Source organism: Colletes latitarsis, chromosome 11 (genome assembly GCF_051014445.1).
Source record: "Colletes latitarsis isolate SP2378_abdomen chromosome 11, iyColLati1, whole genome shotgun sequence".
NCBI lineage: Eukaryota > Metazoa > Arthropoda > Insecta > Hymenoptera > Colletidae > Colletes > Colletes latitarsis.
The window spans coordinates 15,117,991-15,128,986 of NC_135144.1; the positions used below are offsets into that span (position 1 = coordinate 15,117,991).

At 31.7% G+C, this 10,996-nt stretch overlaps 3 protein-coding genes across 6 annotated transcripts; 1 reads left to right on the forward strand and 2 right to left on the reverse strand.

The window, feature by feature from the left end:
* The first annotated feature begins 352 nt into the window (after positions 1-352).
* Arf102f (ADP-ribosylation factor 2) lies at positions 353-2,050 on the forward strand. The gene has a single exon (XM_076776537.1). The coding sequence runs from the start codon at positions 775-777 to the stop codon at positions 1,318-1,320; it is 546 nt and encodes a 181-aa protein (XP_076632652.1). The 5' UTR covers positions 353-774; the 3' UTR covers positions 1,321-2,050.
* A 712-nt stretch (positions 2,051-2,762) lies between these two features.
* Positions 2,763-6,471, reverse strand: LOC143347407 (E3 ubiquitin-protein ligase ZNF598). Of its 3 annotated transcripts, XM_076776530.1 has the most exons (4): positions 6,191-6,471; positions 5,993-6,064; positions 5,347-5,907; positions 2,763-5,225 (listed from the first exon to the last, which is right to left on the reverse strand). In XM_076776530.1, the coding sequence occupies exons 3-4, from the start codon at positions 5,758-5,760 to the stop codon at positions 2,901-2,903; spliced, it is 2,739 nt and encodes a 912-aa protein (XP_076632645.1). In that variant the 5' UTR covers positions 5,761-5,907; positions 5,993-6,064; positions 6,191-6,471; the 3' UTR covers positions 2,763-2,900. The 3 variants fall into 3 exon arrangements, with proteins under 3 accessions (XP_076632645.1, XP_076632647.1, XP_076632648.1); XM_076776532.1 differs by lacking the exon at positions 5,993-6,064; XM_076776533.1 differs by lacking the exon at positions 5,993-6,064 and having other exon boundaries at positions 6,278-6,298.
* A 718-nt stretch (positions 6,472-7,189) lies between these two features.
* Positions 7,190-8,594, reverse strand: Taf12 (TATA-box binding protein associated factor 12). Of its 2 annotated transcripts, XM_076776760.1 has the most exons (4): positions 8,516-8,586; positions 8,152-8,424; positions 7,891-8,083; positions 7,190-7,696 (listed from the first exon to the last, which is right to left on the reverse strand). In XM_076776760.1, the coding sequence occupies exons 2-4, from the start codon at positions 8,401-8,403 to the stop codon at positions 7,569-7,571; spliced, it is 573 nt and encodes a 190-aa protein (XP_076632875.1). In that variant the 5' UTR covers positions 8,404-8,424; positions 8,516-8,586; the 3' UTR covers positions 7,190-7,568. The 2 variants fall into 2 exon arrangements, with proteins under 2 accessions (XP_076632875.1, XP_076632874.1); XM_076776759.1 differs by having other exon boundaries at positions 7,192-7,696; positions 8,152-8,594.
* Between the last annotated feature and the right edge of the window lie 2,402 nt (positions 8,595-10,996).

Sequence of the window (10,996 nt, forward strand, 5' to 3'; positions counted from 1 at the left end):
TTCGGAAATGACGTAATAATCACTGACTTATGTTGGCAGTACAAATTCACATTCCTTTCGAATTTTAAACTTGCTTTTCGAAAAAGAAAAAGTTATTATTGTATTAAAAAATGCTATATATTAGAGAAAAAAGATTGAAGCTCGAAAATGAAAAGCCCTGTACCTGCATTTTTAAACTGTCACGTAATTTACGTGACGTTACGTACGTATTTGGAAATAATAATCTAATAATAGTATTAACTATTCTTTAAATTTGTAAATATAAATCTATTACGAAAGCTTGCATTTAAATAACGTGCCTAGATATCTATACGGAGTTCGGTTATATGATAGATGATAGGATTGCGATGCTCGGTTTACGTCATGTCTTTCATGACTTTGAATCACGAAATCATTGTATGTGAATTAATTAATTGTATCCATTTGTACTTATAAAATCTGTATATTCTAGAAAACACTGTTTAGACTAAATTCTGAAGTAATATTTCGATTGGTTCTTTTACGTAAAGGTTGGCATGCGTGGCCAATTTTGCCAACTATTTCCGGAATAATAAGCTACGGTGAGGTGACGTTTGCTATTATTGTCCGTAAGGTGTATTAACGACATTGTTGGAAACGTCGACAAATAATTAAAATTCCAAAATATTTGTTTCGCATGCGAAACGTTAAATCGTCCACTTACAAAACGTACTAACGTGTGGCTACGCTAAAGTCTGTATCGATAGAAGAGTATTATTTTGAACGCTTCGGGCGTGTGGTGTCTTCCCAAACAAAATGGGCCTAACAATTAGCAGCTTAGTAAACCGGCTCTTTGGTAAAAAGCAAATGAGAATATTAATGGTGGGACTAGATGCTGCTGGAAAAACTACCATACTATATAAATTGAAACTTGGTGAAATTGTGACAACCATACCAACCATTGGTTTCAATGTTGAAACTGTTGAATATAGGAATATATGTTTCACTGTGTGGGATGTTGGTGGCCAGGATAAAATCAGACCACTTTGGAGACACTATTTTCAAAACACACAAGGCCTGATTTATGTTGTTGACTGCAACGATCGTGAACGTATTAGAGAGGCTGAACGTGAATTAGCAAACATGTTGAAGGAAGATGAACTTCGAGATGCAGTTCTCTTGGTATTTGCTAATAAGCAAGATTTGCCAAATGCCATGTCCCCCGCAGAACTCACAAATAAATTGAAACTCAATTCGTTAAGTGGATGCCAATGGTATGTTCAAAGCACTTGTGCTACGCAAGGGCATGGACTCTATGAAGGACTCGATTGGTTGAGTAACGAATTAGCTAAAAAGTGGTAAAGCTCTGTCATTATTCATAATCTTCATGAACAATTTATTCAACGAGCATGGACGTAGAAGACAGGTTGCAATCTCCGTTTTATCAGATTATGCACTATGTGTACGATTTAATACCACTGTGATTCTAATTTCTAAGATGAAAACTACTTGGCGTAATAGAGAAACTTGACTGTCTCAATAATCTATAAAGCTTATATAGATTTCATTTTTTAAATGAAGTTTCCCTTCAGTAAAGGAGAAATTTATAAATTAGAAGCGTGTGAATTTATCAGTTACATTTTATTTGTATACTATTTACGACTTTAATTTGTAGAGTTATAAGTTTACTTGAAAGTGTATCGAGTTTGAAATAAACAAGAAATATTTCTATGTTGATTTCAGTACATATATTGTTTTCATTTGAAAAGAAAAGTACTGTGAATATTATTTACTTAATATATTACTAACAATTTCTGCTATAAAAAAGGAGAAAGTACAAGTGAAATTTTATACTTGTGCATCCTTTGCTCTGCGTCTATGTAACAAGTTAAAAATTAAATATTATATACATAACATAATTTGACATACCATTTTTACTTTCCTGTTTTTTAAATAAAGATTTAAGTAATGAATTATAGAGTGAGTAATATTAATAGTAAGTCTTAAAAATAAGCATTTAAAAAACTTTTTATCCTTAACAATCATTACATGGTATTAAAATTTATAAATCCCTGTTTATTCATAAAGATAATTATTCTTATTGTAAAGTATCATATACTTATAAGTGAAAAGAATTTAAAAATAAAAATATAAAATGAATTACAAATTTACTTTGTATTCATGTTCCACCATTGCTTTCTTCTTTTTTAATGAAATTAAGATGTAATTACAAAAACAGGAAATGGAAAAACAATTATAGTTTTATAGTCTTATTATGTAACTCAATGTAATAACTTTATTATAGTACAAAACAGTATATAGATGCACTGTATAATGCATAATGTATCAAATAATTTGTTAATATGTGGTGTTATTCTTTTTCACCATCAAATTCTGTTCCATTTTTATTCCGTAAAACACAATGAAAAAATTATAGTAATGTGTTCTCTACTTATAATTAATATATACAGAGTAATTTTAACGTATGGCGAAACAGAGCACTGATTAAAACATTTTAGTACAAGATTTACTTACGAATATCTTATTCATAATATGTCACAAGTGTTAGATCATTTAAATTAATTTACACAAACTTTATTTTTATACAGCGACTTATTGACTTTCTTTACTACATTTATATTGCATAAAATTATTAGTACAACCGTTTGATAACAAATCTTTTTCATTTTAGGCAGTAATCACACAAAGTTATTGAACAAATATGAAATATAATATTACAATTAATTTGTTCAAACTAACTTTTAATACTAATTGTAGGATTGATAGTTGGAATATGTACCATATGTTTTAACCTCAAGTTAATTGCGATTATCTTACAATGACGTCATCCACAAAAATAGTTTATTCAGCATAGTTCCTTTATTCATATCTTACAGAGACTTGGCAAAATATGTAAGTTAACTAAAGGAACACATTTATACTCATTTACGCACCCAAGAATTCTTTTGAAGCGGTGCATTAGTTTTCCCAAGTGCTGGAAAATGATTTTCCAATGTATGACTAGTCGTATGTGCTCTTAAATCAGGACCATTCTTCAAAACTTGACTGCAGGTCGCACAAATTTCTAAACCTTTAATCTTATTACCACTTTCCTTTTTGTGAACTTTAAATAATTCTTGCTGCTTTATAATATCAGGCAGTAGAACTAGAAGCTCTGGAAATACAATTTCAAATGCGCTAAGACCCATAACGTCACGGCAATGCATGTAATATTCTTGCGCGTTACATGTTCCTTGGCGAAACAATCCACTTATGTATCGAAATTCCTCGATTTGGTCTTGTTGTACCAAAACTTCATTAACTTTGGCCACAAGACATTTGTTCCGTTTTTGAAAGTCCGGGGGAGGTACATAATTGTATGCACTATTGTGCTTACTATTATCTGGCAAAATAGAATAATTCTCTCCAGAACTGTTTGTGAAAGTCAATCCATTACTGCTGTTAAGTTTATCTTCACTATTGTATTTTATACAAAAACCAGGAGGTGGAGGAGTTGTTGTCCCAAATCCAGGCGGGGGGTTTGTAAAACCAGGTGGCTTGGAACTGCTGCTACTTAAAGCTGGGAATTCTTCTAAATGACGAACATTTCTGTTAGTAGAATTTAAGCTATCTATCTTTAATTCCGTACGTTTCCTCTGTACTCCATTAGAAGTATTATTAGTTGTAACTGTATTTACATTTGTTTCATTATCCAAATTTTTATGTTTTTTCTTATCTTTTTTATTAATTTGCTCCATCTCCTTTGAATGTTGCACATTTATATTTTTCGATGTATTTTCACTATTACTCACGTTATCTGTATTCTGCATAAACTGAGAACTTGACTGTACACTGTCCATGCTATGCATATCACATGAACTTTTTGATATTTTAGACGTTTCACAATCTTTCCTTACAACAACAGTACTTATATTCATTCTTGAACTGTTAGTGTCATTACCGTTGGTACTATTGTTATTACAATTTTGTTTAACTTTTTTCTTTTTTGTTTTCCCTTTTGTTATATCAGTAGTTGATTTCACATTGTTACTGTTATTAGAACTTTGTGGTTGACCCCAAGAAGGTACTACCGTGATTACTGATTGCTTCTTCGATTTGGATGCCTTTGATAATGTAGGAAAATCTTCCCCAGATTGAGGTACTGAGGAAGATACTACCGATGGTGATGCAACTTTTTTAGGCTTTGGTACAGACACTGATGCTGACTTAGAACAGGTCCATTGTAAAACTTCCTTCCAATGAGCTAAATTCGAATTGCTAGTCGATGGTTCTACAACACCTAATGCAGGGAAGTCAGATTCCATTGAAAGTTGTGTTGGACGAATTCTAATATTTGGACCTGAAACTTTTGTGGTAACAGTTCCATTTGGTTCATGATTTACTTGAATAGATACATTGGAAGTTGTACTCTTTTGTGGTTGCATACTTGATCCTGAAGCATTACCACTGGATACACTGAAATTAACAGTTTTAGAAATACTTGTGCTTGCTGTTTCTAATCCCAATGCAGGGAAATTTTCATCCGTAACAGCAAGAGGCTGTGGTCTTATAGTACTACGAATTGTTACATTTCCTCTACCTTTACTTTGAGTTAAGTTAGGTACAATAGGTGCAGTGTTACCCAGTGTTGGAAATTCCTCGGTACTCTGTACATCTACAGATGGCTGACGTACAAAAGTAGGTTTGTTGTTTGATACAAATATATTTGAAGTGTTTGGCGTTATTGTATGTTGGTATTCCCTGAGATTATAATCTCTACTGCCATAATCTCTTGAACTCCTAGAAGATGAGGCACCTAACATTCCTCTTCTATTCATTCGATTATCACCACGTGGAGCTAGAGTAAATTCTAACTCTAATGTTCTTGCTTGTTTTGCGGCAGCCTTGCTCAATTGTTTACTATGAACACTCGCCTTATGTGCTTTAAGATCTATATCAGTCCTAAAGACGCTTGTAAATTTTTCCTCAGAACACATTCCTTCTTCGCACAAAAAATGTTCTTGTCTGAAATGATCTCTGAGATAATCATAAGAGCTGTAATACTGATGTAAACCATCTGCATCGCAAAAATGGCAATACAAATGATCGCGTCTTAAGTGTCGAAATAATTCATCATTATCCATGTAACGCTGATCACAAAATTCACATAATGGATGTCCTTTATGACTTTTGTCATCAATATCTCCCTTCCTTCTATGTTGTGCAAGGTCAGGCCTTGTATAATAACGCCTTTCATGAGAAAATATCTATGGTAACAAAAATAAACATTTTTTTTAAATTCAGGAATTTATAAAAATACTTTATATTTAAACAAATTCTTCTATAAAACTAAACTAATTCTATTAATGTAAAATAACGTTAATTTACCTTCAAATTTTCAACACAGAGATCACAGTAATGCAGCTCATGTTGATGTCTCATATGATCTTTCAAACTGTTAAAATTATTAAACATAGGTTTTTCTTTACAAATATTGCAGCTGTTAGCCAGTAAATCATAAAATTTATTTTGAATATCAGATGTATTAAAATAAATATGGTATCGTGTGTCCAATAAATTGCCTTTATGTAGATAACGAAAAGGTTTAATCTCCTTTGTAAATACAACTTTTGGTAAATCTTGGCGACAAATAGGACACTCATTTTGACAGCAGAGTACCCTCATTCGTGTGCTACATTCATAACACACAGGGTGTTCGCACATACCAATACTATAAATATCAACATTTTTGTAACATACAACACATGTGTTGTTATTCGTATTATCATTACTAACAGACATTTTTCTTTACGAAATTATTATTTGTTACTGCACACTCTACTCGCAGAATGTTATAAATTATTATTTCGTATCAATATTATTCAATTCTCAGCAAAATTTCTGATTTCAACAAAACGAATTGTACTATCTTCTATAACACTGAACAATCTGCAACAGAATTGACATTTCAATTTCGATATATATTTATCCTTTATAAATATAATTTTAGCTACAATGGTCAAATACAACTTACGAATAAACTTTAATCAATTACCAGAAAAGTACTTTATTTAGACCGTCAAAGTACAATATAAACGCATAAAGTCTGTTTAAAAAAGTAATATAAGTTTTTTATTCAACTAATAAGATAAAGATATGCACGTTCAAATGATACTTCACAATCACTAGATTCCCGATAGAACTGATATTTGAGAAAAAAAGAACTGCTTACTTTTTAGATATTATTAATACACAAACGATGTCTCGTAAATTGCTAACAATATTCTTTATAATGAAGATATAAGAAAATGAATAGTACCGCCTGTACAATGTTCCAGTAAGCAGATGGTAAAACTCACAAGACGTCCCTGAAAGAAAAAGGTTATCACGATTTATATACTAGACTATGGTATGTAGTATGTAATGTCAGTTGATGAATTCAGCCCGACGAACAACCAGGTTCCAGTTTCTTATGTTACAGTCATTGCTAAATCAAAGAGTTACTAGACCTACTAGTGAATTGGATCTAGTGTCAATTTAAATCAAAATTGAATTTATCGTAACATATTGACCAATTCTCTTTTAAACTAATAACCATAATAATTTGTAATACTTCAAAATTCTGTGAAGGAGTTTAGTGTAATATTCAATAATAATAAACTTAAAAACTTAACATTTTACTTGGAATAGCTGTTGTCAATGCATACATTGTTTATGAAGAAATTAAAAAAAAAAAAAAAAATGGAAGTCACAGTGTTAAAAGTGTATTTTATCTATTGTTTCAAAAGCAAGAGAATTCATGACATAAAATCTAAAATTCGAATTGTCATGTAATTCAGACCAAGAAAGAAGATAAGAAGAAAATTAAACGCACGTATAAAACTTTATATATTCTCAAAATCATAAAAAATTATTTTTATATCGAAATTGTTTTACATTCCACGAAAAAAATAAATTTTTTAATTATCTTGGCAATTTACTAAATTCTTTTTTATTACTTTTTTATTTTTATACTTATTTTTATACTTTCATTATTCAAATTACAATTATTTTTTCTTTTTCACTTTATATGAAATTGTTGATAAATCAATGCAATGATTCGTAATGTAAGCAGCTTAAAATCCTTAAATTGCTAATGCAAAGTATCACATATATTGATAAAATTCATTTATACTTCATAATAGTGTTATTAACAAAATTAAATAAAATAATGGTATTTGAATTTAAAAAAATAAAATCTTTCTTTTTATATACACTTAGAGTATCACAAAATTTACATGTCAAAAACTATTCCATTTACCATCTGATTAAGGAAGAATAATACTGTAATACATATATCCTTATAATATTCAATTTATCTATTCCTTATTTGTATCACACTTAAGTAATTGCCAATTTCCTTTAAGAATAGTACTTTAATTATTATTAAATTTTTAAGTCACTTCATAGTTACAGCTATACATTGCAAAAACCATGTATGATTAATAATTTCCATTTGTTTACAAATATCAGTGACGCATATTATAATAAATGTACTGTCATGTAAATGTAAAAAAAATTGTCACTTATAGATAAAATAACAGGTATAGAAGGTAAAATATGTAGGAAGACTAATATTTTTTGATTGATTTTCGTATAAGTGCCAATCTTTGTTTGTGTGCCTCTGTGACTGTTGCTCGTTTATATGGGCGCACCTCGTCTGTACCAAAACCAGGAATCCACATATTCCAATTTCTCTCTAAAAATAAGTAATTTATATAAAGTCAAAATTTTTATTCAATTACCCTATTAAACATTATTTAAATATTTATGTGCATTCCAAATACGCATTCAAAACCATGATCTCTAAATATTTAAATTATTAATTATGTTGTAAAGGATACCTCAGAAACATTCAATAATTCATTTATTGAATTATTTTATATAACTTACCTAAATGTAATTGGACATCCTTTACTTCAACAGTGTTAGCATGACGATGCTTAGCCAACAAGCATGCTGCATTTACAGTTGTTTCTACAAAATCATCTGCTAATTGCAAAAGCATTTCTTCAACTTCTTCATCTAATTGTTCAGTAGGGTCTACCTCTTTGACAAGATCTTGTAATCGTGTTTTTGTTAAGAACTAGATAGAGAACAAATTGACCAATTCACTTAGTACATAGTTATCTTTAAATGCAATGAAACATGTACCTGTGGGAAATCATTGAAGGAACTTTGTTGTTGTTGTTGTTGTTGCTGTTGCTGTTGCTGTTGCTGTTGTTGCGCGGATGATTGTTGAGACACTTGCTGTTTCGGTGATTGCGTTACAAATTGCGTTTGTTGAGATTGAGTCTGAGGTTGCAAAACCTGTACTACTGTATTGCCACTTTGTATATTGGATACAGTAGATGATGCCTGAGTATTAGGTCCAATGGATTGTATACTACCAAGTACAGGTGTCATATCCGATCCTGCATTGGTAGTCTGTGCAAGAGCAGTTTGTTGTGACATTTTTTAATCCCATCAATTATTATACTTTTTTCACTATCGTTAAGGAAATTCATATAATTTTAACCTGAAAAACACAGCCATTTGTTACGATCAGACCACGACTCTGTTGTATCAACGTGCGAAACGAGCACGAAATAATCTGTGTCACAATACTATAGTTTCGAAATGGTTATATTACGAAAGAGTTATGAATTTCACCACTCAAGATAGCGCATTTGTCGTTAATACTAGGGTATATGAACTAGGGAACTTAGAGGTGCGCAAACTTCATTATTGATTGCGATTGATGTGCTACGAGGATTTTGTACCTAAATTTCTATTTATTTATTTTTTGTACAAGTATGAAAATATGTTAAGTCATAAATTGATAATTCAATTTTTGTCAAAATATTTATTTTATTAGTAAACTTAATTAAAATATCCATCGATACCCTACACCCTTGACTGGGCGGAATTGAAGAAGGTAGTACGAAATATGAAGTACAATGAAACTCGCTTCACTCCTCATACCGTGCGTTAAAGCATTCGTTACTAAAGAATTTCCATTACCATTCCTATTTCTAAAGTTCCCTCCCTAGTACTTCATCTAGTGCTTCCACAAAGTAAAATTCTGCTCTTTGTAATAGTCTTATGCATAGCACTCTTGAAATATTTTTAACATATTTGTCGCTTCTCTATTACCGGTTCATTGTTATAACGTACTTTAGACAATTTCACACAATGAACTAACCAGATCTTGCGACAGTAACGAATGAATGAGCGAATAAATGAGAATTCGTAATGTTTATGTTCATTTGTTACGTCTAAATGTAATAAGAGTGATGTGTGTGTGCCAGAAACGCTAGACGAAGGAGACACCCTCGACGATCCGGTGGCACCCCTGGCCACTCTGAAAAGATCTAAGGAAAAAAAGAAAAAATATAGTTATACCACAGACAAGGTATACAAGTAGATCTTTCACCTAATGTATTTTTTCGGCCCGTTTCTCTAGGGCTCTAGAGCCCCATTATCATTTCCGTGTCACTCGCAATGTTACCAACAGATTTAGAAATGAACACAAGAGGAAACGAGACAAAAAATGAAATTACAGAAATTTTATTAATTGATTAATTTCATTGGAGTAATCAATCGATTAAGATTATTTAAAAATTACTTTTACACACACTACAGCTGCTGTCCATCAATACTAATTCAGTGAATAGTTTCTCAACTGAAGAGGACATTAAAGTCGCCTCCGAATTTTTCGCTCGGTATGGCAATTGTTCGAATTGATGTACAAAAAGACACGTATTGACAAAAATTAACGAATAGAAAATGTGTGTCTTGATAAATCTAAAAATATACCCCTCCATTTACGCACACCAATCCACAGCTATGTGTACATGAGCTTAGGTACTTTGGACAGCTTCGGGAATTCAATAAAGAAGGCGAATGTGAGTCTTTCTTTCTTTCTTGCTTTCGAAATAGCTGAAATCTGATTTGTGTCAACTTGCATACGATTTCGAATCTCAACTGCCCAGGCATTTTTATTTCCTAACCCATGTATACCTATTACACATAAACGAAGTAAAAAATAGACCTATCGTTAGTGGGATGAACGCTATCGCTGTACCACGAGTGTCTTATAACATGAGATACACTCTTCCAAAGTGGAACAAAATGTTAAAAAGATCATGCATCAAATTGTAAGGGGATCCTCGTAAGAAAGCTTTAATCTTCGTAATAGTTTTAATGGGTCGATGATCAACAATGACTAGCTTATGGTCGCTGGTGGTCAACAGTGAGATTGACATCAAGGTCAGCAGTCCAGTGAAGATCCAGAAATGGTCAAGAGGTGGGATCAATCGAAATAGTATTGTTCTCTAGTCCAAACGGTTCTTAACTCTTCACGTTGACACTGTCTCCCCACTCTTCGACTTCCCCACTCGAAGCTACCGCTGGACAAATTCTTTAGTACCCCTGGAGCATCCAGGGGAATCGGGTCGCGCGGGCTTGAATTAGGCCATTTGTAGAGCGCTGACCATTGGTGACCAGGAGTGACCAGGAGTGAGCAGGACTGACCAGGACTGACCAGTGCCGGACGGTGATGACTTACGATAAGAACTGTTTAAAAATTCTCTCTTCTCTTCTATTCTAACGTTTGATACCAATTTCGCTTAAATGAACTGATTTTGCTTTACTTGCCTAACTGATGTTGCTATAATTTGAATATTTTCTTATTTTACAGCTCGACCAGTGGTAACTATCCTATGTACTGACAACAAATAGTAAGTCCACTCCACTTATTTGTATTTTATTATTTTTATTTGTTTGTTTGATGTGACTTCAATTTTATTTATCTATCTGATTTTATTTGGTTATTATGAATGTTACTTTTCTTTGTTTCTACTTTTACATTGTTTGTCAAATTTATGTTATTGCTTTGATATGTATAATATTGCAGGATATAATAATGTATTATTGTTTCATGAATTTTTATTACACTGATTAGAATAAGATTGTGTGGTTACATTCTTGCTCGAATTCTCATAATGATCTGCGGAAG

Bases quoted from the DNA above. Each gene is read 5' to 3' on its own strand.
- Arf102f (XM_076776537.1), top strand. From the start codon at position 775: ATGGGCCTAACAATTAGCAGCTTAGTAAACCGGCTCTTTGGTAAAAAG.
- LOC143347407 (XM_076776532.1), bottom strand. From the start codon at position 5,760: ATGTCTGTTAGTAATGATAATACGAATAACAACACATGTGTTGTATGT. The intron at 5,226-5,346 runs GTAAATTAACGT...TTGTTACCATAG, and splicing joins TCTGTGTTGAAAATTTGAAG to ATATTTTCTCATGAAAGGCG.
- Taf12 (XM_076776759.1), bottom strand. From the start codon at position 8,451: ATGTCACAACAAACTGCTCTTGCACAGACTACCAATGCAGGATCGGAT. The intron at 8,084-8,151 runs GTACATGTTTCA...TTCTCTATCTAG, and splicing joins CCTTCAATGATTTCCCACAG to TTCTTAACAAAAACACGATT. The intron at 7,697-7,890 runs GTAAGTTATATA...ACTTATTTTTAG, and splicing joins GGATGTCCAATTACATTTAG to AGAGAAATTGGAATATGTGG.